The 24,401-nt window shown below is 48.8% G+C and overlaps 12 protein-coding genes across 12 annotated transcripts; 8 read left to right on the top strand and 4 right to left on the bottom strand.

Moving 5' to 3' along the window:
- The first annotated feature begins 17 nt into the window (after positions 1-17).
- F5J12DRAFT_792337 (P-loop containing nucleoside triphosphate hydrolase protein) lies at positions 18-2,180 on the top strand. Its single transcript, XM_051743928.1, has 14 exons — positions 18-76; positions 132-149; positions 206-212; positions 267-448; positions 506-629; positions 678-725; positions 781-789; positions 840-1,143; positions 1,201-1,222; positions 1,277-1,288; positions 1,338-1,372; positions 1,424-1,645; positions 1,698-1,777; positions 1,827-2,180. The coding sequence occupies exons 1-14, from the start codon at positions 50-52 to the stop codon at positions 1,847-1,849; spliced, it is 1,113 nt and encodes a 370-aa protein (XP_051605727.1). The 5' UTR covers positions 18-49; the 3' UTR covers positions 1,850-2,180.
- Positions 1,878-3,978, bottom strand: F5J12DRAFT_902116 (glucosyltransferase; the record flags this gene model as incomplete). Its single annotated transcript, XM_051748249.1, has 12 exons — positions 1,878-2,115; positions 2,160-2,235; positions 2,285-2,382; positions 2,442-2,578; positions 2,632-2,761; positions 2,835-3,088; positions 3,137-3,208; positions 3,264-3,407; positions 3,526-3,656; positions 3,710-3,725; positions 3,782-3,860; positions 3,911-3,978. 12 exons carry the CDS (start codon positions 3,976-3,978, stop codon positions 1,878-1,880), a joined length of 1,443 nt encoding a protein of 480 aa, XP_051605726.1.
- Positions 3,979-4,178: 200 nt separating this feature from the next.
- On the top strand, positions 4,179-4,582 carry F5J12DRAFT_887080 (uncharacterized protein; the record flags this gene model as incomplete). Its single annotated transcript, XM_051747175.1, has 3 exons — positions 4,179-4,229; positions 4,309-4,384; positions 4,437-4,582. 3 exons carry the CDS (start codon positions 4,179-4,181, stop codon positions 4,580-4,582), a joined length of 273 nt encoding a protein of 90 aa, XP_051605725.1.
- Positions 4,583-5,447: 865 nt separating this feature from the next.
- Positions 5,448-6,851, bottom strand: F5J12DRAFT_710364 (ribonucleotide reductase small subunit; the record flags this gene model as incomplete). The annotated part of the gene is made up of 5 exons (XM_051740641.1): positions 5,448-5,701; positions 5,750-6,401; positions 6,449-6,513; positions 6,564-6,729; positions 6,789-6,851. 5 exons carry the CDS (start codon positions 6,849-6,851, stop codon positions 5,448-5,450), a joined length of 1,200 nt encoding a protein of 399 aa, XP_051605724.1.
- Positions 6,852-7,104: 253 nt separating this feature from the next.
- F5J12DRAFT_792306 (t-SNARE) lies at positions 7,105-8,358 on the bottom strand. Its single transcript, XM_051743927.1, has 5 exons — positions 8,189-8,358; positions 8,075-8,133; positions 7,654-8,019; positions 7,540-7,601; positions 7,105-7,481 (listed from the first exon to the last, which is right to left on the bottom strand). Exons 1-5 carry the CDS (start codon positions 8,295-8,297, stop codon positions 7,391-7,393), a joined length of 687 nt encoding a protein of 228 aa, XP_051605723.1. The 5' UTR covers positions 8,298-8,358; the 3' UTR covers positions 7,105-7,390.
- Positions 8,359-8,394: 36 nt separating this feature from the next.
- On the top strand, positions 8,395-9,623 carry F5J12DRAFT_19082 (integral membrane protein DUF106-domain-containing protein). The gene is made up of 6 exons (XM_051738329.1): positions 8,395-8,451; positions 8,514-8,577; positions 8,634-8,719; positions 8,773-9,062; positions 9,107-9,268; positions 9,335-9,623. Exons 1-6 carry the CDS (start codon positions 8,435-8,437, stop codon positions 9,538-9,540), a joined length of 825 nt encoding a protein of 274 aa, XP_051605722.1. The 5' UTR covers positions 8,395-8,434; the 3' UTR covers positions 9,541-9,623.
- A 40-nt stretch (positions 9,624-9,663) lies between these two features.
- F5J12DRAFT_18989 (EF-hand) lies at positions 9,664-10,790 on the bottom strand. Its single transcript, XM_051738325.1, has 6 exons — positions 10,575-10,790; positions 10,493-10,517; positions 10,225-10,442; positions 10,035-10,168; positions 9,878-9,979; positions 9,664-9,817 (listed from the first exon to the last, which is right to left on the bottom strand). The coding sequence occupies exons 1-6, from the start codon at positions 10,636-10,638 to the stop codon at positions 9,788-9,790; spliced, it is 573 nt and encodes a 190-aa protein (XP_051605721.1). The 5' UTR covers positions 10,639-10,790; the 3' UTR covers positions 9,664-9,787.
- Positions 10,791-10,808: 18 nt separating this feature from the next.
- Positions 10,809-12,759, top strand: F5J12DRAFT_792287 (uncharacterized protein). Its single transcript, XM_051743926.1, has 4 exons — positions 10,809-11,180; positions 11,239-11,318; positions 11,377-11,408; positions 11,463-12,759. The coding sequence occupies exons 1-4, from the start codon at positions 11,110-11,112 to the stop codon at positions 12,579-12,581; spliced, it is 1,302 nt and encodes a 433-aa protein (XP_051605720.1). The 5' UTR covers positions 10,809-11,109; the 3' UTR covers positions 12,582-12,759.
- A 31-nt stretch (positions 12,760-12,790) lies between these two features.
- Positions 12,791-14,455, top strand: F5J12DRAFT_792282 (uncharacterized protein). The gene is made up of 4 exons (XM_051743925.1): positions 12,791-12,962; positions 13,014-13,298; positions 13,409-13,790; positions 13,853-14,455. Exons 1-4 carry the CDS (start codon positions 12,812-12,814, stop codon positions 14,352-14,354), a joined length of 1,320 nt encoding a protein of 439 aa, XP_051605719.1. The 5' UTR covers positions 12,791-12,811; the 3' UTR covers positions 14,355-14,455.
- F5J12DRAFT_792266 (arginine-tRNA-protein transferase) lies at positions 14,454-16,323 on the top strand. Its single transcript, XM_051743924.1, has 11 exons — positions 14,454-14,630; positions 14,678-14,775; positions 14,829-14,882; positions 14,935-15,097; positions 15,143-15,274; positions 15,322-15,507; positions 15,556-15,634; positions 15,688-15,758; positions 15,823-15,934; positions 15,986-16,080; positions 16,130-16,323. Exons 1-11 carry the CDS (start codon positions 14,496-14,498, stop codon positions 16,229-16,231), a joined length of 1,227 nt encoding a protein of 408 aa, XP_051605718.1. The 5' UTR covers positions 14,454-14,495; the 3' UTR covers positions 16,232-16,323.
- A 640-nt stretch (positions 16,324-16,963) lies between these two features.
- On the top strand, positions 16,964-17,876 carry F5J12DRAFT_917928 (LexA signal peptidase; the record flags this gene model as incomplete). The annotated part of the gene is made up of 5 exons (XM_051749208.1): positions 16,964-17,075; positions 17,126-17,237; positions 17,291-17,411; positions 17,462-17,515; positions 17,567-17,876. The coding sequence occupies 5 exons, from the start codon at positions 16,964-16,966 to the stop codon at positions 17,741-17,743; spliced, it is 576 nt and encodes a 191-aa protein (XP_051605717.1). The 3' UTR covers positions 17,744-17,876.
- Positions 17,877-18,281: 405 nt separating this feature from the next.
- Positions 18,282-24,317, top strand: F5J12DRAFT_917927 (Sec63-domain-containing protein; the record flags this gene model as incomplete). The annotated part of the gene is made up of 25 exons (XM_051749207.1): positions 18,282-18,498; positions 18,554-18,576; positions 18,636-18,735; positions 18,792-18,948; positions 18,995-19,055; positions 19,104-19,201; positions 19,250-19,375; positions 19,426-19,533; positions 19,581-19,659; positions 19,728-19,741; positions 19,788-19,909; positions 19,960-20,048; positions 20,100-20,212; positions 20,266-20,358; positions 20,406-20,488; positions 20,539-20,968; positions 21,015-21,069; positions 21,117-21,298; positions 21,347-21,363; positions 21,411-21,544; positions 21,593-21,981; positions 22,033-22,518; positions 22,598-22,983; positions 23,032-23,335; positions 23,361-24,317. The coding sequence occupies exons 1-25, from the start codon at positions 18,401-18,403 to the stop codon at positions 24,315-24,317; spliced, it is 4,704 nt and encodes a 1,567-aa protein (XP_051605716.1). The 5' UTR covers positions 18,282-18,400.
- Positions 24,318-24,401: the final 84 nt, after the last annotated feature.

The raw sequence follows: 24,401 nt of genomic DNA, 5'->3' as shown, positions 1-24,401 counted from the left end.
CATAAACATTAACAAAAGACACCAAGGTTAACTGCATACCACTAGAATAATGGCCACAATTGTTCAGAAAATCAAGGTATGTTGCTTGGTATGCCAGGCCGCGTCTATTTCCTGACGCAGCCATCCTCAAGGAAATCGAAGATGAGATGGTAATGTTTAGTGACGTCTCCTGAACACCGTCAGTTATTCACAGTTCATCCCCCAGGCCAAAAGTATGTTCTATATCAGTACTGTTTACACCATGTCGAATGGGTGATCTTTTGTAGCTCAAAAGAATAAGGCCACCAGCTATCATCTGGGCCAGCTAAAGGCCAAGCTCGCGAAACTTAGGCGAGATCTGATATCGCCATCAGGAGGGGGTGGTGGTGGCGGAGGTGGCATTGGATTTGATGTAGCTAGGACCGGTGTAGCGTCAGTGGGCTTCGTTGGGTTCCCTTCCGTCGGGAAGGTAAGACATCAGATGCATGCTGCTGTGCTCAGGAGGGACTTAAGAAAGTTTTCGAAGTCTACACTGATGTCCAAACTTACGGGTACTCATTCAGAGGTCTCTGAGATAGATTTCACGACCCTTACCACCGTTCCTGGGACGCTCAAGGTGCATGGTGCACCCATCCAAATTTTGGACCTGCGTAAGTCTTCCGGGATAGTCCCTACTAGACACACCTAAACAACCATAGCTGGTATTATTGAGGGTGCGAATGACGGTCGTGGTAGAGGTCGTCAAGGCAAGCACTTTCACCTTTGCATGACCTTCACTTTCTGACCGGAACTTTATTTCAGTCATTGCTGGTATGATGACGATAAGTTTGGTGCCAAAAATATATGCTGAATTTTGTCAGTGGCCCGAACATGCAACCTCATCTTCATCGTGCTGGATGTTCTCAAGCCTCTTGGTGACAAGAAAATAATCGAGGGGGAGTTGGAAGCTTTTGGCATACGTCTCAACAAGAAGCCACCAGCGATCACCGTACGCAAAAAGGACAAGGGTGGAATCGCCGTCACGAACACTGTGCCTCTCACGAACATTGACCACGACGAGATCAAGGCGATTCTCAGCGAGTACAAACTCAGCAATGCAGATGTCACCATACGGGAACCAAACTGTACTTCTGATGACCTCGTGGATGTAATCGAAGGCAACAGGTCAGGTTTTGCGTCATGCATTCTTTGTATCTTCCTTCTCTCTGACTACTGCAGCAGAGTATACATCCCTGCAATTTATGTAAGTTGATTCTTGCTTGCACCCTTGTCGTGCGGTGTTCATTTACTTTTACAGGTATTAAATAAAGTAAGGTCGTTCTCCTTATAAAATCCATGGAGTCTCATCCGGAGTTTAGATCGATGCCATATCAATCGAGGAGCTCGACTTATTGTGCGTAAAGTAAACGATGCTCGCGAGGTGCTGACACCGTGTGCGCTTTAGGTACAAAATTCCTAACAGCGTTCCAATATCATCCAAGGAGTGGCTAAATGTCGACGAGCTCATTGAGAAAATGTGGGAAGCGTTACAACTTGTTCGAGTCTACACCAAACCACGCGGTCAGTCGCCCGACTACTCTGCACCGGTCGTGCTCAGACACGGCAAATCCGCAATCGACGATTTCTGCAATGCAATCCACAAAGAAATAGCGAAGCAGATGAAATAGTATGATCAATATGTCTCATGTGCAATCCCCCGTATCCTTATGTTTCTTCAGTGCCGTTGTATGGGGATCCAGTGCTAAGCACGCAAGAGGGCAGAAGGTTGGCCTTGACCACGTTCTCGAGGATGAAGATGGTGCGGGTGTTGATCCCGCACAAGCTACTCGATCTAATGCTTTACTTAGTTGTTCACATTGTGAAGCGGTAGATGCGATGACTATACATCCGGGGACAGGTTACTTTGGACTCGCCCCGAAGGCATTACTAAAATACAAAATACTCAGTCTCGTAAATGCCCACACCATTCCAATAGCACAGTAGACGCTTGTGGCCATAAGGGGCAGAAACTGAATGTCAGGGTTTTTCCCTGCTATCATTGGGATAGCCACGAAGAAAACCTGGAGGGGCATGAAGCCTATGACATAGGCATATTCTAGTTGATCTAAGAGTGCCAGAGGCCACGAAGGAGGGAACCTAAAACCATTTAGACGAGAACTAAGAATAGTCATGCAACTCACTCGTAAACTTGTTTGTAAAGAGGGCAAATTGTCATCGTACCCCAAGCAAGGGAGTAGATTATCTTGATTGGCGCCTCTGTCCTCCCATTGGTAAGAATAATGGTGCTAGCACAAATTTTGCATACCTGCAGAGGTGAAGAGGAGCGGGAGCAATGAATATATCCCTGCAGTGCTGGCGATCATCCATGTTTTGAAGTACGCATAATTATCTGCTGCGAGAAGACTGCACTCGATGAACGTTTACAACGGCTCGGCAATGCCTAACGAAGTACGAAACTTTACCTAAGCGGAACGAGGACAAGAAGGATGGCTTTCTCGTGTACATGCCACCCGAACAAGAACGAAGTAAATCCACATAGCGCGAGGGCATTTAAGAACGACTCATACGTTGGTGTTCTCCATAACTTGATCATGTACACCTTATAGGGATATGTCAGCGCCTATTGGTACCTTCTACGACGGGTTGCCATACCATTTGGACACAGGCAGTTATCAGAAATGTGTGGAAAGGTTTGACGTGAGGAATAACAGTAAACACGGTATCACCGACAAGACCTCGAGACGCCGAAGCTATTCCCTGTTCATTGATGGTGATCCCCAAGCTTGAAACGGGTTACCACTGTGACGCAACCTATCAGAAACCGGAAATAGGCTCTCTAACATGGCACGACATACATCGTAACAGGACGCGGTCCTGCTGCTGTCACTAGTGCCCACACATTCGGCGCCCAGTATGCGTGGTTCAATCCGCGTGTGAAGGGAAAGAGTCGGGAGAACAGTTGGGGTAGTTGACCCATCCATATGAATGGTCCCAAGGATGCTGTGAAAACCAAGATAACAGAACTGGCGAGAGCGACGAATCTCCCGCCGAGGATTTGTCCTGACTTTGACATACAGTACGATCGCAACAAGTAGATGAAGTAGGCAGGCTAACAACTGGACTCAGCAAAAAGACAGCGGTTTTGACAAGGACGTACCGCGAGATACATGTATATGTGCTTAAAATTGAGAAGAACAGCAAACAGCACTCCGCTATAGAGGTTTCTGCCCTGGTCGGGAAGCTCGATGAGAATTCGACACAATCAGACCATCTTGGGAACCTACCGCGCGGGCCATCAGGATAGACCACAACAAGATGGCAAACAAGAACCCATTATATTGAAAATGGATATGATCTACGATCAGAAATCCGGGGTGGAAAAAGAGAGAACCTGAAATCAGACGCTGGCGCGCAGGATCAGCCGCTCCCTTGGTGAACCTGAAGCATGAGGGTTAAAATATAAGAGAAAGAGAGAGAGAAATGCTATCACAGACTAACCAGAGCAACACTACTCCAAGGAGAAGTTCGGTTAGAATCACTGTGCACCGTTGGTATAGCGACCATGGTCCATGAACCATAACCAAGATTTTGAAGGTCTACAATAGCAGGATCCACGTATGCAGCTGGAATAGACAAGACCTTCTCGAAGTAGGCAAAGAACGGCGGATAATCCAGCGCTGCGGGGCGTTGATGAGCACGACAAGGTTTGGTTGCGTGGAAAGAATCTCACTCCACTCCGAGGTTGTCTGTAGGGCCAGGTTAGACACGACGATTTAAGTGCTGAGGCTGAGTATTCCCCTACATCATAGTACCATTTGGAAACGGGAAGCGCATGAGTGATTGCAAGCCAATTACGGTGTACTTCGAAGTCTGTCGAGCGACTGCAGAGCCATGGATTCCTGGTTATTGTTATTACACGACATCCACTTACTAGGATGGAAAGAGGAGCAGCTTGAGAGCGGTGGAGAAGAGTAAGAAGTCAATTTCTGAGCGTGTCATATTCCAGACTGAACCCCAGCGACGTGGAGGCTCGTTCACCACCCCCTCTTCAGGGTATGGGCGGCGGGGGATGCTGTGGAGAGCATGGTATAGCGGTGGACATGAAAAATGCCAGTCGAGATCACTGAAAGGAGTAATAACGACGCGAGCGCCCATCTCGGTGACTGCCTCCTCCGCAAACCCTTGAAGCTTGAAGCATCATGAGTGCACAGGTCTCAATTGCAAAGGACCACGGATCAGGCGACCGCAAGGTATGCAAAATATTTGATTCTTCGTTTCCGCCTGACGCATCCTTCACCGTATCGAATTTCCAGAGCGGCACTCATAAAGCTGCTTTTCTTCGCCGCTGCTCTCGCCGTTCTCCCTATTGCGTCATTTTTCCTCTCTTCAAAATACATCTGGGCCGGTACGCTATGCATATCTGCCCACTGTCCCTCCTCTTTCACACATGTCAGCAGGCAACGCGAACTATGCCGCCATCACCGCCATATGTGTTGCCAACATTGTCCTTGTCGCTTACATCGTGCTATCTGTATTGGAAGATAGGCAATCGTTAGCAGGAGCAGACGAAAGGCGAGAAATCGAACTGAAGAAGGACCGCTAACTAGTGAGGTTGACATCCTTATATCTACTCAGAGCTATGAATCCGTGCGGTGCCGTTTTATGCCGACAGAAACTCTCACTGATACTAGGCAGTCCCTTGGTGTTGAATGTCTTAATTTGGCCACTGCACTGAAGTCTACTCCTCCTCAGGATCCATGGTTCCCCCTGTAAGGAGACGCCAGACTTGCACCAAGTTGGCTGTACATATGGCCTAGATGAGTCTGACCGGAATGCGCAGGCCCGTTGACAGAGTACCTAAATCCCAGAGTCCATCCACTCGCCACGTCTCTTCTCGGGATGCTTCAGAGTTCTGGCAAGCTTGAATACCTACCTTTCCCAGAGCCTCGCTTGCGTGAACGACGAGAATCTGGTTGGGTATTATAAGGTTAGGCAACTTTACGCAGGAGAGTGCAATGATAATGTTCGTGCCCGCGAAGTCCGGATAGGCATGTGCGTTCATAGTTCGGGTTGGTGTCAAGGCTACGACTGATGTCATGCAAGCTTTAACTTAAAGTTGGGCGGGCCGATCTGACCCTTGCAGCGATCCCAACCACATGTGTATACATAGCAGGCCCGTGAAGTGCAAACAGCTGGAGATCAATTGCCATATGAATATCATACCAACAGGTATTGAAGAGAATGTACAAAGTAACCCGGTCCCAGCGAATGTCATACTATAACAATGCTATTAGTAATGTCATGGTCGTACAGAGTTCTGAAGGACGATCTATGTGTAGATGCAGGCATACAGAGGTGATATGAATATAACTCGCAGATAGACGTCAACCGCCAGCACTAGAAATCCTCATCTAGCGAGCTACAAAGAAAGTAATCATTAGAACTATTCGGCACGACAAAGAAAAAACTCACAAAGCCTTTGAAGCAGCTGTCTCAGACTTCTCATTTGAGTGAGCGACATTGGCCTTCGAATAGTCGGAGACTCGCTTCTCGAAGAAGTTGGTCTTCCCCTGGAGCGAGATCATGTCCATGAAGTCGAACGGGTTGGCGACGTTGTACACTTTATCGTTGCCAAGAGATACAAGTAGACGGTCAGCGACGAACTCGATGTACTGGCACATGAGTTTGGCGTTCATGCCGATCAGCCCAACCGGCAACGCGTCTGGGAATAGATGAGGACTTCTCGCGCAATGTGATAACCATAACATACCCGTTAAGAATTCTTGTTCGATTTTGACGGCCTCCTTAATGATGTGCTCTATTGTGTTTGGGTGGGGACGACGCTTGAGGTGGCTGAATAGGAGACATGCGAAGTCGGTGTGCATCCCCTCGTCACGGCTGATGAGTTCGTTAGAGAACGTGAGACCAGGCATGAGACCGCGTTTCTTCAACCAAAAGATGGAAGCAAACGATCCGGAGAAGAAGATACCCTCGACGGCAGCGAAGGCGACGAGTCGCTCTGCGAACGTTGAACGTTCGTCTGAAATCCACCTCAGGGCCCAGTCGGCCTTCCGCTTGACGCAAGGGATGGTCTCAATGGCATCGAAAAGGTATTCGCGCTGAACAGCATCCTTAATGTACGTGTCGATGAGCAAAGAGTACGTCTCCGAGTGAATGTTTTCCATCATGATCTGGAATCCATAAAAGCAGCGTGCTTCGGCGACTTGTACCTCGTTCGAAAAGCGCTCGACGAGATTCTCGTTAACAATCCCGTCCGAGGCCGCAAAGAAAGCCAGTACGTGGGAGATAAAGTGACGTTCATTGTCGTTCAACCGGTTGTTCCAGTCGTGGATATCCTTCGAAAGGTCCATCTCTTCTGCAGTCCAAAATGATGCCTCTGCCTTCTTGTACATCTGCCAAATCTGAGACATGATTAGTGGGGACTATGGTCAACAACTACCCAACATACCTCGTGGTATTGGATGGGGAAGAGTACAAACCGACGCCGTGACTCTTTCAAAAGCGGCTCTTCGCCTGTTGCACGTGTCAGTAGGGGAAGAAACGAGAATGCCACGCGCACTCACATTCTAGGAGGTCAACCTCGCCAACGAACTTCTGCCGGAGGGTGTCAAGGTCGTCTTCATCAGATACGTTGTCAGCCAGCGTGTCGGGTGACTCCGACCGCTTCTTGTCATCGATAATTTGTTTTGTTGGAGTGCGTAGCGAGAAGGCTTCGAGGGCAGCAGCAGCCTAACAGGGAAGCACAAATTATTAAACAGTGGACATTGACCGCGCCGCCGTGTGCCTACCTTCTTGGAGGGGGTTATAGACACGGAGGAGGGTGCACGGTCAACGGTAAGAGAGGAAGACATGGTAAGAGTATTTACACGACTCAGTGTAACAGCACAAAGCTATAGTTTGGTACGCGAACAGGTGGCCCAATTTATGTGTTCGACACGTTGGTATATGTTTGGTAGTCTCAACGCGTTACCGCGCCTGTCACGTGACTTGTTTGAGTGGCAAGATACGTTCCACGCGACTTGGCCAGGATATTTCCTATTGCCAAATGCTAAATGTTACAATTGCGAACGCCGCTTATAAGATTATCCGCAATACAAGAAATGTCGGACCCGTACGGGTGGGGGGGAAACAATTGTGGAGGAGGAACCAGATGTCGGCCTGACTACGGACTATCGCATGAGGTCACCATCAAAAGTACGGCTTAGGTGGCAGATGTTATCAAAAACCGTTCAGAACCATCGTTACAGTGAAATAGAATAAGGTAGGTCCCCATTCACGACCCTTAGTAGTCTAAATTGAAGAAAGCGGGAAACGTAAACCCCACAATGGTATGTGGGACAATAAATAGGCATCCCCGACCGACAATATCCACACGTAGAACGGCGTCAACCTATCCAAATAGTTTCTCGTAAATGATAATGCCGATGAGCAAGACAAGCACAATGATGATGGCTATGGTAACAACACGTTGTTGCTTCATCCTGTATACATAGTGAGAGATACATATTTCCAAAGGGACGACGCTTGGGAATAACCTACCGCCGGATCATCTTCTTCAGAGTTCCAGCCGCACGGTCTATCGAAGTGTCGGCGGTGTGGAGCTAAGAGGATATCAGTAACAGGATGTTTCATACACGTCGTCGAACAACGTACGGTATCTCTCGCATTCTCAATCTGCTCTCTTTGAGCACGTAGATTCAACAAAATCTCGGCACCCTGGTCCTCCGTCTCTAGAGCAATGCGATGAGATTCTTGCAGGCGTCTAGTCCCATCTTCCAAGGTTGCGGTCCCAGCAAGCAACCGTGTTCTATCACTTGTTGATCCGTAAGGCTCGTCAGACGATGGTGTACCGATTCTCCCTGACGAAGCAAGCAATTCTGTCCGTGAAAACTGGGAGTGGAAATCTTTGGAAAGCTTCTTAAACCGTGTTAGATCGGCCTTGGCCGCTTTCAAACGTGTCTGGTACTGTGGTTTGATAGACTGCGGTATCCCCTGAATCTCAATCTCCATTTGCGACACCTGTGCATGTTTTTACATCAGACTTCCGAGTCCAAGAAATTGTATTGTAAAATACCATTTCGTCCGCTTCTTCTAGCTCCATATCCGCCCTCCTTAAGGCAGCTTTCCTCTGTTCTGCACAAGCCGCCGCGTCAGCTGGTTGGGCAATTCATTGTCTCGTGTCACTAACCTCCTCGCTCATCCTTGGTGTCCCCGTCGAGTTTGGCCCGTACACTTTCAATAGTCTGTCGGAAGTCCTGTTCGTAAGAATCGAATAGCGTGGTTGGTGAGTTATCCATGGCTTGAACGACGGGGACAGTGTGAGTTGGTCCGATGGAGCGAACGTGCTGGCTGCGCAATACATCGGACCCGTCAATATTGTCCAAAAAAGGCAACCAACTCCTCCGAGTCCTACGTTGAAGGTGTGGTCATCGTCATGTCTGCTGACGCCCCGTAAGCCTTCTTTTTGACTGCCCGTGTCATTGCTTTTACTGAGGGTTCTACTTGAATGGCAGCGCATCGCTGTATCTTGACCCTCAGATACGTGATTGGGTTCTTTTCCCAATCACACTAGTTATGGTAGCCGTGAAACATTACTATCTCTCAAGTTCTGTTGAGAACATGTCGCGTTACAGATCCTTGTCGGCGTGCTACGGCATTATGTAGTTGTCCTTCTTCAGCCGCCACCAAAGAAACTTTCAAGGGCGGGCGTCCGTGAACAGTAGGTTGCCCCGCGTCCCCTCGTTTTGCTCCCAGTTCACTAGGTTCATTCAGGCGTGCACTAGCCCGTTCCCAAATCCTGCGAGCCACATCTTCCAAGTCTCTAATTCCCCCAGCTTATCACAAAGCCCTGTCTCAATACCTTTCAGACGCGTTCAAGGATGGCGTATACCTCAAAGATGGTCCACCAAACGGTGATGCAGCGTCGTCCGCCGCGAACGCGCTGACAGATCCAGCGGCTATGGATGGCATGATGGCAGGGATGAAAACCCAAATGGTCATGATGGTGCCACAGATGATCATAATGGGCTGGATTAATTTTTTCTTCCAAGGCTTCGTACTGAGTAGGTGATTTCTTATATCTCAGACGTGACTGAGATATTTGCAGTCAAACTCCCATTCCCATTGACTTTTGGATTCAAGTCGATGCTTCAACGTGACATTGAAGCCCCGGATATGGACGTCAAATGGGTATCGTCACTATCATGGTATTTTCTCAATCTCTTCGGGTTGAATGGCTTCTACCGGCTTTTTCTTGGCGGTGACAATTGTAAGTCCCTTCCTAAGATTAATGACACGTTTCCAATGGCAACATCTGATGTCAATCTATTCTCAGCCGCTGATTCTTCCCGCGATTTGACGATGTCTCCATTTGCTTCCGCGGGTACAACCCAATTAAGCCAGCCACAAGACTTTGCCAAACTCTTCAAGGCCGAGCGTGACAATCTAGAACTTTCGGAAGGACAATATACCTGGGTCGGCGAAGATTTAGATTTAAAGGTACTCCGAAAATATGGAAAGCTGCCTCCAAGATTGGATTAGATAGTGTTACCTTGTGGTCATCGGGGTGTCTGTCAAGACAATATTACTAAGTGCGAGAACAGTGAGATACAGCTACACCACTGGAGAGGTACAAATTTGGGCGAAAGTTGATGAACGTGGCAAGTTCCGTATACGAAAGCGCAGTCACAGCCCGATGGAATACAAATGTGGATGCAGCAGGCGGTTCTTCGTGAAACGTCGTTACCAATAAGGTACAAGCGCCTGTGTGGCGCAAAGGGGCAATTTGCTATACCAAACCGTCGTATAGCGATAATGCCTTGTGCGACAAGAAATAGGGTCGGTCTGATTGGTCTCCAGACGAGGAACCAAGACTAACCTGTACTATGGTGGGGTCTTGCTTACTGCCTTCGACAAACTCATCATATGTGAGCTTCGCGTCCTTGTCCCTATCCATGTTTCTGAAAATCTTGTCCACTCGCTAAGACATGGATTCTTCAGATAGTGGATGGGGAAGGTGGTGAATGTCAGGTTACCTTTTCAGGGGTATCTTCGTCAACTGGTAGTTTTACCATCTGGCCTGTCATCTTATATATGGAGGACACGATCTGCAGCATCTCTGCGTATGTGATGAAACCGTCTTTATCTATGTCATACAGCTGGAATGCCCCTGTAAAGTAGTTCACGGACGCGACTGAGCATTGTCGAGAGACGGAGGGAGCGTACATTTGAGCTTCTCATCTAGTCGTCCACGACTTGTAATGCTGAGTGCGCAGATGAATTCCTTGAAATCGATGGTGCCGTTCTTGTTCTCGTCGAAGACATTGAAGACATAGTCTGCGAATTCCCCGGGATCCCCAAAGGGAAAGAATTGCTTGTATATTCGACCGAACTCTGATTTCCCCAGCTGGCCAGAGGGACAGTCCTTGAGAAAGCCCTTATACCTGAAGGGGATGAGGGAGATGAGAGACAGACTAATGATCACACAACACACCATTGTTGGAGTTCTTTCTTGTCAACTATACAGGCGAAATGAAGGCGATAGAGCGACGGTTGTGATGAAAGATGGGACTTACAATATGTGTTCTTCTGTAGATCGGCGAGCTGTTCTGGGGAAAGCTTGCTCTTTGACTGGCCCATATGTGTAGGCAAAGGGCGACGGGGAGCTGCTGGCAGGGGGGGGGCCAAGGGTTTAAGATGCTCACGGCCCTCTGCTGAGCATTCTGTGGAGAATATCTAGCCGAAGGATTAACACGGTTCCCACGGGGAGTTATCAGCAATCTACGTGAGAAAAGAAATAGAATATTACGTAATTATCGGGTTTTCACGTTGTCGAGAAAACGAGGACGAGCGAACTTAGGGTTGGCGAACTCGTGTTCAGAGGAGGCGTCTCATCCCTGTAACTAGTCCAGTCGGTCGGTCGGTCGTCGCAGCTTCGATGCTCTCGCTCAGGAATCAGCCGACAGCTGGCTCATGGAACCGGTCTCTCGACGCGGGCGGCTGGTCCGGACGGTCGCACCTGGCTCCCTTTTATAGCATCACGCCTCGTATTTCGTATAAAGAATAATATATCGTCCCGCATCTCCCTCTGAGCCAGCTCAGTCCATCAGCATGTGCTACCCCGTAGAGCTCACCAATGTCCCCTGTCCAATGTGCAAGGTCTTCAAGCCAACCGGCGCAAGGTACCTTTCACCTCCCTCCCATATTTTTCACCCTCAAGTTAGTCCCTTTCATCTCAAGGTGTCCTCACATCAAAGACATCTGCTCGAATAGGGCCCTTCACCCCCGTCATGACGTAGCCCATCTGAGGAATGCAGAGGGTGTGTCCTTTTCTCTGACCAGGCTTTTGATCACCGTTCTGATCCCTCCTGCCAATAGTCAAGTCTTTCAATGGCTGTGGCTACTGCAAGGTCCCCTCGTCTCCAATCTTGTATCTGCCATTTCTGCTCACTCTTCGATCATAGTGGGCTCGTTCCAACCCTCCTGCCAAGCTTTCTGGTCACTACAACCCTGGTTGGCCTGGTTGTTGTCGACCCCCCACTTCCAGCGAACAGCGCCTCATACAGGCTGCTGATTGGCCAACTGTCAGCATCGTTCATAATATACCCATGCCTCCCGAGATCAAATCTATTCTGGAAAATCTGGCATCGAGAGGTAGTCCGTTACCCGGTATGACATCTTCTAGCCGTAGCCAAGGTCCCCAAGCTATCGTGCCTTCTTTGGATCGTCGGAACAGCGGAAATAGTCCGACGATCCGGGCCAGCCCGTCGCCCGCGAAAACGCAGCCTGTCTCGATTCCCGCCAGGGGGACACGTCCTGGTGGAAGTCCCGTCCAACAGAATTCCTCCCTCGCCGGCACTACACCCCGTGCAGCAGGCCCTTTGTCATCAAGCACCAACACCCATCTTGATCATTCTTCGATTTCTCGTCGCCAAACTTACACTGAAGGATCAGCAGATAAGTCGCGGGCCCCTTCGGTCCGGAGGGCCACGGATGCAGATGGGACCTTGTCTAGGCGCTCTGCTAGTGTCCGCCCATCCTTGTCAGCAGTTGCACCATCCTTTAACTCTTCGAAGAGTTTCGGTGATTATTCCCCCCAACACCATCCATTGCCATATCCGCCAGTGCCACACCCGTCACCTGTAGAGTCAAATACTCTGTCCTCACAAGAGGCCCCTTCTGATCGCACCCCATTTTCGAGAAGACCGGCCCTGGAAAGCGTGATGGCTGCACTAGACATTGGCAATTCTTCAGAAAGTAGCAGCGATAGTGGTAGTTCGCGAGGCTCGGGATCGGATGCGACCGTCATCTCTGATGGAGCATTTACGGACTACCTGTCAGACGAGTCCGAAGCAGAACTTCAGAGACAAGCGGAGGCCAAGGCCGCCCTGGTCGCCCAGAATCAAGCAGAGGAACAAGAGTTCAAAGCTGCAAGGCAACAACTTGTAGGAGTTGGCCTGCGACCACCGAAGTCATGGAATGATACTAACGACAATTTGCTTCGCACTTCTTCTCATACGCATTATTCTGCCTATGGCTCTGCCCCTTACGCGCCTACCCCTGTTGCACATCATGCGCGTTGATGGTGTTACAGTTTGCTGTTGTGGACTGCTCTATGAGGTGTTTCCTCTGTGTTTATACATATAACAGCTATGGGTCTCTCGTATATACGATGTATGAATATTGGGTGTAGAGATTGTAGACTTGCTAGTGTCATTCGGCGTCCCCTATCTTGACCAAGTATGGTAATGACACTGGTACTGGCTGTACTGGCGTTGGTCACCACACCTCTGCCCGCAACTTTAAGCTCTCCATGAACCTAGCCCGGCATTCCATCACACAGACAAATCCGGTCCAGATATTTAACACTCAGTTTGACGCAGATTGTCAGATATTCACGACAGTGACCCCGGTCGGCTTCGCGGTTTATCAGGCATGGCCATTGAAACTACTTCGTAAGAGAGGTACGTTGCGGCGTTTGTCGTGTGGTTAATTCGATTCAAAACGGTTTACAGAGTTCAGCGGAGGTACTCTGGCCGCAGCCGTGCCATGTCACACGTCATCGTTGCTCTTCCTCCTTGGTGGAGGCCGTAGCCCCTTGTATCCGCCGAATAAGGTCATTTTGTGGGACGACAGTGCTGGGGCTGAGGTTGCCGAGCTTGAGTTCAGGGAGAAAGTTGGAGGCCTTGCATGCAGAAGAGGGTGGCTGGCTGTGGCTTTGCGTAGAAGAGTCGTCGTTTTCGAAGTGCACGAGACTGTGGTCAGGAGGGGAGAGTATGACACCTGCGATAATCCTCGAGGTGCGCTGCTACACTCATACTCATCCTTGTTCGCAAGCCATTCAAGGAACGGTTGAAGGCGTCCTTGCCATGGCTACGGGCTCCCTACACCACATTATTGGCTATTCCAGGCCGGCAGATGGGACATGTACAGTTAATCCAGTTGCCACCGTGCAGACCTCCTGAACCGCTTGGCCCGCCACTACCTGTTCGTCTCGCTAAACCCCCAACATCCACGGTCAGACACCCTGTTTCGATTATTGCTGCACACGAATCACCCCTAACAACACTTTCCGTTACTTCCTCTGGTCGACTAGTCGCAACGACGTCATTGAGAGGGACACTGGTGAGAATATGGGAGACTTCGAACGGCAAGCTTATGAAAGAGTTTCGGAGAGGGTCAGACAAAGCGGAAATTTACGGAGTCGCATTTCGTCCGGATGAGAAGGAGGTTGCTGTGTGGAGTGATAAAGGAACCATCCATGTTTTCTCTCTGGCACCAGCAGGTGGATCGTAAGTTGTTTCGCCCAGCATCCTCCAGTGCGCGATCCGCAGATTTTTAATTTAGACGACAGAAACCGGCAGTCTTCCCTGTCACCTCTAGCCCCTTTCCTTCCGTTGCCCAAGTATTTCGATTCACAGTGGTCGTATGCGCAATACCGCATTCCAGCACAAGCTGCTCATATATCTCTGTCGTCCACTTCATCTGTTCGCTCGCCTGCCACGGACCTTGCAGCGGATGAAAAATGCGTTGTGGGATGGATCAAAATACCTTCAGAAACAGAAGAGCCACTGCAGGAGTACCAGCTGATCACTCTGACCTACAGCGGAGGGTGGTATCGTCTTTCTCTTCCTCTAAAGGGTCCGCTGGCCGATCATTCTGACCTCAGTGGCACTTCGCAAGACCCGTCTCATAGGGCCTCTCCAGTCCCTCGTCAACGGACGTTCAGTGTTTCATCCATCAGTTCGGCACCGGAGAAAGGTAAAGGGAAAGAACGGGAGAAAGAACGAAGGGATGGTCATGATCTGATACTTGAGGAGTACCGCAAGTATGGTCGGTGGGATGGCTGGGGATGAGGTCGCTGTCTTCACTGCATACATATATCCTTGTACTCTCTAATACTACTGTTCCCAATTTATGTCCTCCTGCTTGAGGATTATGTAATCAACTTGACGAGAATTCTATCATTGATCTTACCCCCACTAGCGTAAAGCGGCATGTCTACTGTATCAATCGCCACACCGGTAGGATTTGGAAGCTCTAGTTGTGGATATTGCACTCCGCCTGGAGAGAGAGTGGCAGGAAGCAGCTTCAAAAAAGCAGGCCTACTAGCGTCTCGACTATCATGCGGGGTAAGGGGCCATATTCTCGTTTCTCCCGGGGTGTGACGCGTTTCTAGGTTTATCAAAGGATGATAGATCGGGGTTGGAGGAGATCTGGGACGTACTGCTATTTGCCAGGTCCGAAGTATTCATGCTGTCCGCATTATACAATAAAGTATATGAAGTTCCCCGAGCGCATTGCATCCGAAGTGCTCAGGGGGTTTTCAGACTCGACGCATTAGCCTTCAAGCCGTCCCGGAACCAGAGGAAGCTCGTAAACAGGTAGGATCGTCGCTGCTAAGCTATAGAAGGTCGCTAAAATACGAGTTTTAAGATGGAACAGATTCATTAAGCTTGGGGACGATATGGACATCGACCAGGACCGGGAGACCGCCCGGCCGCCAAAGTTGACCTCTGTGTTTTGTCTCACCTCTAACATCCACTTGTCCGAAAGAGATTTCCTTCCCGAGACGGAGAAGTCACGTCACAATTTTGAGGTATTGATACACCACGTCTCTCTATGTTACTGACGGTTATTTCAGGTGACACTCGAACATTCATCATACACGGATGAGAAGTACAACCTCTATGTGACTTACCAAACTGAAATCCATCACGATCCCGACAACACACCCATAGACTTCAAGCGCTTTCTTGTTCGAACTCCTTTGATTGTGAGTAACTGCAGCTTCTTGCATTCACTTTTTTCACTCTCGCTAAGCATGAAGCTATACCTTACTCGGGAATACCTCCTGCGCACCTTCCAAGACAATACGGTTCATATCACCAATTGTACAGGCTCGATGGAGAACTGGTCGCATTGGGTGTAATTGACATCTTGCCGGGATGCGTGTCCAGCGTGTATTTCATGTATGACCCCAGATGGGAAAAGTACTCCCTAGGGAAGGTATAGTCTGCACAATCCATGAATGGTCAGAGTTAATCCGCCCGTCAGCTTAGTGCCCTACGCGAGGCGTCGCTTGCGAAAGAAATCCATGATGCAGGTGTGTCGTCGATGACCGCACTTTACATGGGTATATAATTCGAGTTTGTTCTTCTGTCTCTGACACTAACTCTACCAACCGAGGGTACTACATCCACACATGTACGAAAATGAGATACAAGGGCGATTACTCGCCATCTTATCTCGCTGATCCGGTGAGGTTACATGTCTTGCGTACAACCAATACATGGAAGTATATCTTAACTTTGGACCCGCCAGGAGGACTACACTTGGCATCCTCTGGAATCCTGTATGCCTTTATTGAATCGGTATCACTATGCCACGTTCACACATCCCGAACATTCGCTAGAGAGCCCAGCTGCTTTTGAAGGTGGGTGGTTCGTTCCATACAAGTGCCATATTCAAATGCGTACACGAATAGTGAGCGAGAGCGAGGAGAACACCCAGGAGATGATGGAGGGCGTTAAAGCCACGTATTCCGTCGGGAGGAAGGTGGTGTCACTAATACCTGTGACAGTGAGGTGCTTGTAACTGTGCGGTCATGATCACTCAAGTGTCCTTCCAGATGACTCGACAATGGGAAGATGCGCATGACCGGGAAGACATAATATGCTGCGTCCGTGCCTTGGGAAATGATTTAGCAAGAGAGATAATATTCCACATGTAAATATGTCGAACTAGAGCTTCTGAAACGAAGCTATATTCATCCAGTAGAGCAAAAACGAAGGTGGACTTTCCAGAGAAAGACATAAGACGTTTCCCCTGTTATCGTACTTACACCGATCGGAAAGGTGCTCCAATAAAAGAAAAGAAAGTGGCCACTGAACGAAGAAGGGCGAAAGACACTCACAGACCTCAGGCAACTACAAGACTCGCCTCAAACGTAACCCGCACGACGGGGCGGCACTCACTAATACTAGGGTATTGACTAGTGCGTGGGGTCACTACAATATAACAGGCTGGTCCCGAAACGAGAGTGATACAGCGGTAAAAATCAGGCCGGACAGAGTACATATAAAACTGTACCATGACGGAGGGTACTCAGACGGTGGACTAGGCCTTAGGGACATATAAATGGTGAGGCACAATCCATACAGGCCCAAAGTTATAAACAAGGATGGACAAAATGAGATATACTCATTGCAAAGGTAGGAGCCGATACAGGAGGTTTGACGAGGATGTGCTCGTGCATGCAAAACATTCACCCGAGGACTGGGCACGGAAAGCGAAGCTGCGTGGGCTGTGTAGCTCCGGGGAGAGAGGGAAGGGAAACGGTGCCAAGCAAATAATAATCTAGCAAAATCAAAGTCACTAGCGAGAATATGCCGCGCTCACCTGGTCACGTGTCTCCTGTCCGCCTCTCGCCGTCCCTCCTTCAAGTGCTGACAAGTTCAGCGCCATGCTCGCTGCGAGAAGTGTACTTCGCATTTTGTACTGGGCTCCGTTTGCTGTTGGGTTTACTCAATATTTTTACACAGTAAAAACGATCAGAGGGAGAAGCATGCAGGTTCGTGCATTGATACTTCTTTGGAACTTGTTATCCCGACCGAAGTCTCGTCAGCCAGCCTACTTTCAATCCTGGACACGTCTGCATGGAATGATGTTATTATATTCGATCGCTTCTCTGTTAATTCAGGGAAACCTATATTAAGAGGGGACATTGTCTCCCTGAGGCATGCGACTTCCTTCTTGACTGCCCGCAGATCTGACTGATACTCTTTTCAAGAGATCCCATTCGCTACAAAAGGACCATTGTCAAGCGAGTTGTTGCTGTCTCCGGAGATGTTGTCAAGACCTTGCCACCTTACCTACAACCTGAAGTCCTCGTTCCAGAAGGGCATATATGGGTAGGAAGGTAAGGTGTTTCTCTCACTGCTGCTACTTGGTGGTGTGACAGTCTCCTCCAGGAGATGAACCCTTCCACAGTTTAGACAGCAACAGTTTTGGCCCAGTAAGTACCAAGTTTAAAAATTAATATCGGAAGAGTATAATCCTTGAGCAGATACCCTTGGCACTGGTTGATGCAAAGTTGCGTTATATTGTCTGGCCGCTCCATCGGTTAGGTTCTTTGAGACGACCTGAAACCATCGCACGGGAGCGGCAGCAACAGTCAAGAGTGACCAAAGTGGCATCCACTTCATGCCGTAACTCCGGAGTTACACAATCTTCGGACACCTAGTTATCTCAATATGAACTGTCCTGTTCCGATCAAGCATGTGCCGAGACGCTATGCTAGAGCCAACCCATCCCGCGAATGGCACACAGGGTATAGGTATCTGGTATCTAGCATTTGGTCAGCTTCTTGTGTTCTAGTGAGTATTAGTTTTCCCTTCGACGCTGCCTTGGCCATGCATGACGGATGCCTGATACTAACTCGAATCACGGCAAAGTACATTAACGAAGCCCAAAACTACTGTAATGCAGACAGTTGTAGGTGTTGTGCTTCGGAGGAACGACAGGGACCCCGTTTCCTGTGAATTTGCTGCGGTCTAGATAGTCGAGCTCATAAGACTGCCGTCAGTTCAACTCTTCTGTGTTACTTACTACCTCAGGTTTTCCGCTGTCAGGTTGTAATATGCATTATCACTGCCGAATATCTTTTGCAAATACTTCTGGAATCCTCGAAACCTCGCAATTTCTTAGTACTTAGTGTTCAGTAAGGTACATGTTATAAGAGATTGTATTGGTCACTACAAGATCTGTTTATTGATGTGCGAAGTTCACGCAACGCATTTGAACGCATCCAAAGATTAGCCAACTGAAGCACTGCTCTTGTTGCTCATCTCGTCGGACACTTCTTCGCCAAGTATTCCACTCAAGCCACTCGATTACAACCATGTTAAATTTCGCAGACCATATCGATTCCCTCACCTCGTCTTCCAGAGAAGCCGGCGGCAATGAAGTCAAAACATCGCTGTTGGACGAGTGGACCAGGTAGTGCTGCAACATACAGTCATCCATCCATTCTACTGCTAATAGTCTCGCGAAGTTACCGAGTTGACAGCCGCGATGGTGGGTTGTGTATCTATTAGAACGGTCGATTCCCATTGGTATTGTGAATTGATGCACAGTTTACCCGCTGGAACAAGCTCCTATCGGCAAATTGTGGGATTCTGTTTTAGATGTGTTTGGTTTTCAGGACATCCACCCTATGGCAAGAAGTGTACTCAGGTGGGCCAATACTCTGTCCATAGCAAGTAAAACCAAGGTTAAGTAGCCCTTAATAGTAATCTCAGTTCTGATCATATCTCGAAACTCTATGATTTACTTGCTAGCTCGCATACGAACGACGAGATCTCGAGGGAAGTGTCTGAACTTTGTGGCCTTGATGATACAGGTTTAGGACGGGAGCTGGTGCAATCGCGCGCCGTGGTATTACAGCAAGTCAGTTCGCTAACGCAACCGCAATGTGTTATACTCAATTTGCTAGCTCGCTGGTCTGCGCTTTCAAGTCAGCACAGGTGTTAGCAGTGCTTCAGGGCGATCTTCCGGTAATATATACCACTCAGCCAATACTCATTGTTTTAACGGTGCAACAGGCTGTGGTGAAGTTAGCTTTGATCCAGAAGATGCGCGTCTTAGGCTCGAGGAGACACTAAAAGCGAATGCTGCCCGTCCATTATTCACTAAAAATGCCGTGAGCGATCACATTTCCGTTGTTTTGGTACTCCCTGAATGTCAGCAGACAGATACTCCGGAAGTTTTGCCTCACGTCTATACATCTATGGCCAACATTAGTGGTGGAGGTGTCATGTCGCAGTTTGGGACTAAATATTCGTTGCCAATGGGGACCGCCCGACATGATTACAAGGCAAGGATTCAGATCGGGATGTTTCACTTTAATTGACTTTTCTCATGCAGGATTACTTGGAAGTTATCGTTCCGCCCGCGAAAGCAGTCTTCAAGCGACCCTCAGAACGGCTGATAGCTGTATCTGAATTGGACAACTTAATCAAAGGATCTTTTGCGGTGCGTTCTGCCGTGCTACACCGATAGCGTCTTGAAGATTTTCTCAGGGGTATACGCATCTTAATAGAATCCAGTCTATCGTTTATCCCACCGCCTATGGATCCAACGAGAACATACTTATTTGCGGTGAGTCTTCTTTTGTGCTTCTTTTCACTAATTCTCTTTAATAATATGCATTATTTTGACTGTTGTAGCCCCCACTGGTGCTGTGAGTTTCTCGGTCATCGTATGGAATAATGTTAAACTCTGAATAGGGGAAAACTGATGTAGCAATGCTGACGATTTTGAGGGTCCTAGATCAACACAGAAGGCCCGGCGCACGGGAATTGCCCACAACTCCGACTATCGACCGCGACAGCTTCAAGATTGTCTACGTGTAGGTGGTGTATACGAACAGCTCTTCGACTGTTCATCGAGATTTTGTAGAGCACCTATGAAAGCTTTGGCTTCAGAAATCACGCAAAAGCTAAGGAGACGTTTGAAATGGCTTTTGATTCAAGTCAGAGAATTGACTGGTGCGCTTTCAAGTCAAGCAATGCGAACTTCCCCCCTTACTGCTGATTCAGGTGACATGCAACTTACCAAATCTGAAATCGCGGAGACGCAAATAATCGTGACAACTCCAGAAAAGTGGGACGTAGTTACCCGAAAACCAGCAGGAGAAGGAGAGTTAGGATCTGTGAGCATATCCTATTTTGTCGACTAGAGTCATGGAAACATGTTGCAATGCAGAGACTCAAACTTCTTATCATCGATGAAGTCCATCTACTGAACGAAGATCGCGGTGCGGTCATCGAGACTATAGTCGCTCGAACTTTACGACAGGTATTAACCTGATTTTTTTTTCCGTCTGACTGCCTCATTTCTCCAAGGCAGAGGCCAGCCAGTCTGTCATCCGCATCGTGGGTTTAAGTGCGACGCTTCCCAATTACATTGATGTGGCGGACTTCTTAAGGTTTGCATTGATTAGTTTATTTTTCTTGAACTAACGCGCCTTCCTTCTAGTGTCTCACGTTACACAGGCCTATTCTATTTTGACTCGTCTTTCCGACCGATACCCTTAGAGCAACATTTCATTGGTATCAGGGGTAAAGCCGGGAGTATGCAGGCCAAAAGAAACCTGGATCAAGTCACGTTCGAAAAGGTATCCGAGTTGGTTAGGCAGGGTCACCAGGTTATGGTCTTCGTGCATGCCCGAAAGGAAACAGTCAATACTGCATTCGCGCTCAAGGACGCTGCAGCAGCGGAGGGGTCACTTTTGGATTATAGTTGCGAAGATAATCCACAGTGGAACTTCTACCGCAAGAGCATAGGGGAATCTCGCAACAAAGAGATGAAGCAGCTTTTTTATTATGGTTTTGGTATCCATCATGCTGGCATGCTGCGGTCAGACCGAAATTTGATCGAAAGATTGTTCAAAGAGAGGGCTATAAAGGTACTACATTTCGGAGTCGAGGGCTAAATCTGACCTTGCCACCTAGGTGCTATGTTGCACTGCCACTCTCGCATGGGGAGTCAACCTCCCTGCTCATGCAGGTCCGTGATAAAGAAACATCGCTCGTTCTCACTGACAACCCTTTCAGTAATTATCAAGGGGACAGAAGTCTATGATAGTGCAAAGGGCAAGTTCGTAGATCTATCTGTCCTAGATGTTCTACAAGTTTTTGGTCGTGCTGGCCGGCCCGGGTTAGAAACAAGTGGAGAAGGGTACATTTGTACTTCAGAAGAGAAACTCTCACACTACTTAGACGCTGTCACATCGCAAGTAAGTTGTTTTCAGCATGAAGTGGTCATGTATTAAAGTATTATGCAGACACCGATTGAATCAAAGTTGGTTTGGTTCTTTCTTGCTGAAACTATGATACTTAATTTAGCAGATTCGAGTCAGGAATGAAGGATGCATTAAATGCCGAAATAGCCCTTGGAACGGTCTCTAGCGTTAGCGATGGTGTTCGTTGGCTGGGCTATACATACCTCTTCGTGCGAATGAAAAAGAATCCTTTCCAGTACGGTGCGTGAATCGTGAGCCCTGTTTCGAATTGACTTATATGAGGTGTAGGTTTGTCACGAGAAACAGTCGCCAACAATCCCGTACTCGTCGAAACGCGGCGACAGGCTATCAAACAGGCAGCCAATCAATTGGCGAAACTAAAAATGATTGACTTTGATGCTGATGCCGAGACATTCACCTACAAAAGATATAGGACAAATCGCGGCAAAGTACTACGTCCGTCATCAGTCCATAGAGATATGGGACACATTCTTCAAAACCGGCATGTCCGAGGCAGATGTACTCCGCATGTTGAGTATGAGTACCGAGGTATATCTGTATGGCATGACGAGGGACCGGAAACTGATCGAGGCGCGCAGTTTAATCAAATCCAGGTTAGGGAGTCAGAGGTCAAGGAACTGGAGCACTTGATGGGACTCGTGCCTTGCGAGGTTTACGTGCGTGGTCTATCTTCTGCTGGCAGTTATTTGCTTAATCGATGTCTGCAGGGAGGAATGGATACGAATCAGGGGAAAGTCAATATTTTATTGCAGGCGCACATATCCAGGTTGCCTATACAAGATTTTGCTTTAATATCCGACAGTGCATATGTTGCGCAAAATGGTGGTCGGATCATGCGGGCACTCCTGGAGATGGCTATCGGCCGCAAGTGGGCAAACACAACCGTTGTTCTCGCGACGATGTGTAAAGCAGTGGAGAAGCGCATGTGGCCTTTCGACGAACCAATGAGACAGTTTCCGCTTAAGGACAATATTATCTACGGCCTCACGAATCTTCACACGGAGTATCATCCAAAGGATCTCGCCTCTATGCCTGCAGCCGAACTAGGAGAACTGATTAGACTAAACGAGGGCCAGGGACTCGCCCTTCTGAAGGCTGCGAAACAGTTTCCATTCCCGGAATTATCTGCTTCCCTCCATCCACTGGGGCCTGAAATATTGAAGATAGCGGTTTCTGTGACAAGAACTTTCACTGTGGAACTCCCGAATTCATGATTCTGCGGAACCATTTTGGTTATGGGTTGAAGACGGACGGGGGAATACAATACTGCAGATCAAGCGCATCGTATTACGCGAGTCGCCAGAGGTCTTGGATGTTAACTTCATTATCTCCCTAGTCGGCCAGAGTTTACCTTCCATGACAGTTCGCCTTATCTCCGACCGGTGGTTGGGCGCCGACAACGAGCATTCGGTATCGCTAGATGATTTGGTCATGCCGGTAATTTCTCATGCACACACACGGCGGCAAGACGTTGGCTTTCTGCCCATATCCTCTCTACGCCTTCCCGCCATAGAACAGCTGTACTTTTCAGTTCAGTGCAGCTTCCTGAATGCCATCCAGACACAAGCATTTTGGAGCGTTATCAACACCTCAGCTAATGTTCTTCTTGCTGCACCAGTCTGTTCCGGGAAGTCATCCCTGGCATACATGGCAATATGGTAGGTTCAACTGTGAGTTTTACCTGCGAGTGCTAGGCAACTTCGTAGGTCAACTCTGCTCAGATCGCAGACCGTCGCTTGGGCGCTTGTCGTTACCCCTAGTAAAGCAATCGCAAGAAGTACACTCTCAGGATTGAGTTCCGGCGCAGCCATTTGTGGCATCAACGTGGAATATAACAATGAAAAGACAATCTTTAACTCTCCGAGGAGTAAAGTGATTCGGGTGGTCACTGCTGCAGTGCTTCTGCACGCTTTACGCATTACGCACGCCAAAAGTGCCAAACCAACACATCCCAATCTCGTTCTGTGCGAAAATTTGGAACAGCTTGATGACACTTACGAACTTGCAGGTGTCGTTGCTACGACACGCAACCCAGCACTTACCTACCCGGTACATAGGAATATCACGTTCGCTTAATGACCCCACGGATCTCGCGTCATGGTTGGGCGTCGAGTCCAGGGAGCTGTACAGCTTTCTTCCCGGGGACCGTGAACAATCATTGAGCTATTCTGTCCAGACGTACTCGATGCCCATATCTGAGGCGCTGTTCAAGGCATTGGCCAAGCCTGCCTATGCAGCCATGGGACTCGGTTCCTTCACCGAGTCTGCCATTGTTGCCGTTCCCTCACGAGCACACTGTACAACAATTGCCCAGGAGCTCATTACACAGCACAACCTCAACTCGGTGACCGAGACGGGGTTTCTTGCCAGGACCGCATCCGCGATAGATGTAGAAGAACGTCTGGGCCATTCAGAGGATCATATCGCGGCAAACTTCGCTTCGCGCGGCGTCGGCATCTTCCACAGGGGAATATCCGACACGACACGGGAGCGTATCCTTGAACTGTTCGCGGAGGGCATCATTCGCGTACTCGTCGTCACGCGTGAGGCGTGCTGGAGGCTACCCGCCAGGGCGGGCGCAGTCGTTGTCGTGGGTACCCAATATATTTGCGTGAACCCTTCTACTTCCGAGCGCCAGCTCAGAGATTATACGCTGCTGGAGCTGACGGAGATGCAAAGCTGGGCCGTTCAGCAGTCTTCGCCGGGACACTTTACTCTGTTCTGCCCTGTTGAAGACGGAGAGATGTTCAGCAGGTTCTTGAACGACGACGGATTGCCGCTGGAGTCCAAATTGCTAGAGACGGACCTCCTTAGCAGGTGGTATAGGGAGAGCATGGAAGGAGGAACGCTCCGTAACGAGGAAGATGCTGTCCAGGCGTTATCGTTTACCTTCATGGCGAGGCGACTTGTCAGTAACCCTACTTACTACGACGTGGAAGATAGCACGCGGGACGAGGTTTTGTCTAGCATCAGTCAGAGACTTGGTAACTAACAGTCTAAAAAGTCATTGTACACTACCATCTTCTGGACGGCCTACGCAGAAGTTCCCGACGGAACACTCTAATGTCAAATAATA

Source organism: Pisolithus orientalis, assembly GCF_024613125.1.
Source record: "Pisolithus orientalis strain OTSU chromosome Unknown F5J12scaffold_1, whole genome shotgun sequence".
Taxonomy (NCBI): Eukaryota; Fungi; Basidiomycota; class Agaricomycetes; order Boletales; family Pisolithaceae; genus Pisolithus; species Pisolithus orientalis.
The sequence above is the reverse complement of the archived record's forward strand: the minus strand, read 5'-3'. Positions and strand labels throughout refer to the sequence as shown.

Bases quoted from the DNA above. Each gene is read 5' to 3' on its own strand.
- F5J12DRAFT_792337 (XM_051743928.1), top strand. From the start codon at position 50: ATGGCCACAATTGTTCAGAAAATCAAG. The intron at 630-677 runs GTAAGTCTTCCG...AAACAACCATAG, and splicing joins CATCCAAATTTTGGACCTGC to CTGGTATTATTGAGGGTGCG. The intron at 1,373-1,423 runs GTGCGTAAAGTA...TGTGCGCTTTAG, and splicing joins ATCGAGGAGCTCGACTTATT to GTACAAAATTCCTAACAGCG.
- F5J12DRAFT_792306 (XM_051743927.1), bottom strand. From the start codon at position 8,297: ATGGATAACTCACCAACCACGCTATTCGATTCTTACGAACAGGACTTC. The intron at 8,134-8,188 runs GTTAGTGACACG...CGGCTTGTGCAG, and splicing joins CACCAAGGATGAGCGAGGAG to AACAGAGGAAAGCTGCCTTA. The intron at 7,602-7,653 runs GTACGTTGTTCG...ATATCCTCTTAG, and splicing joins TTGAGAATGCGAGAGATACC to CTCCACACCGCCGACACTTC.
- F5J12DRAFT_19082 (XM_051738329.1), top strand. The intron at 8,578-8,633 runs GTAGCCGTGAAA...GTCGCGTTACAG, and splicing joins TCCCAATCACACTAGTTATG to ATCCTTGTCGGCGTGCTACG. The intron at 8,720-8,772 runs GTAGGTTGCCCC...AGGTTCATTCAG, and splicing joins AGGGCGGGCGTCCGTGAACA to GCGTGCACTAGCCCGTTCCC.
- F5J12DRAFT_18989 (XM_051738325.1), bottom strand. From the start codon at position 10,638: ATGGGCCAGTCAAAGAGCAAGCTTTCCCCAGAACAGCTCGCCGATCTA. The intron at 10,518-10,574 runs GTAAGTCCCATC...TCGCCTGTATAG, and splicing joins TCTACAGAAGAACACATATT to TTGACAAGAAAGAACTCCAA. The intron at 10,169-10,224 runs GTACGCTCCCTC...ACTACTTTACAG, and splicing joins ACTAGATGAGAAGCTCAAAT to GGGCATTCCAGCTGTATGAC.
- F5J12DRAFT_792287 (XM_051743926.1), top strand. From the start codon at position 11,110: ATGTGCTACCCCGTAGAGCTCACCAATGTCCCCTGTCCAATGTGCAAG. The intron at 11,181-11,238 runs GTACCTTTCACC...TTTCATCTCAAG, and splicing joins TTCAAGCCAACCGGCGCAAG to GTGTCCTCACATCAAAGACA. The intron at 11,319-11,376 runs GTGTGTCCTTTT...TCCTGCCAATAG, and splicing joins CCATCTGAGGAATGCAGAGG to TCAAGTCTTTCAATGGCTGT.
- F5J12DRAFT_792282 (XM_051743925.1), top strand. From the start codon at position 12,812: ATGAACCTAGCCCGGCATTCCATCACACAGACAAATCCGGTCCAGATA. The intron at 13,299-13,408 runs GTGCGCTGCTAC...TGGCTATTCCAG, and splicing joins CACCTGCGATAATCCTCGAG to GCCGGCAGATGGGACATGTA. The intron at 13,791-13,852 runs GTAAGTTGTTTC...TTTAGACGACAG, and splicing joins CTGGCACCAGCAGGTGGATC to AAACCGGCAGTCTTCCCTGT.
- F5J12DRAFT_792266 (XM_051743924.1), top strand. From the start codon at position 14,496: ATGTCTACTGTATCAATCGCCACACCGGTAGGATTTGGAAGCTCTAGT. The intron at 15,635-15,687 runs GTATATAATTCG...CTACCAACCGAG, and splicing joins GATGACCGCACTTTACATGG to GGTACTACATCCACACATGT. The intron at 15,759-15,822 runs GTGAGGTTACAT...TGGACCCGCCAG, and splicing joins CATCTTATCTCGCTGATCCG to GAGGACTACACTTGGCATCC.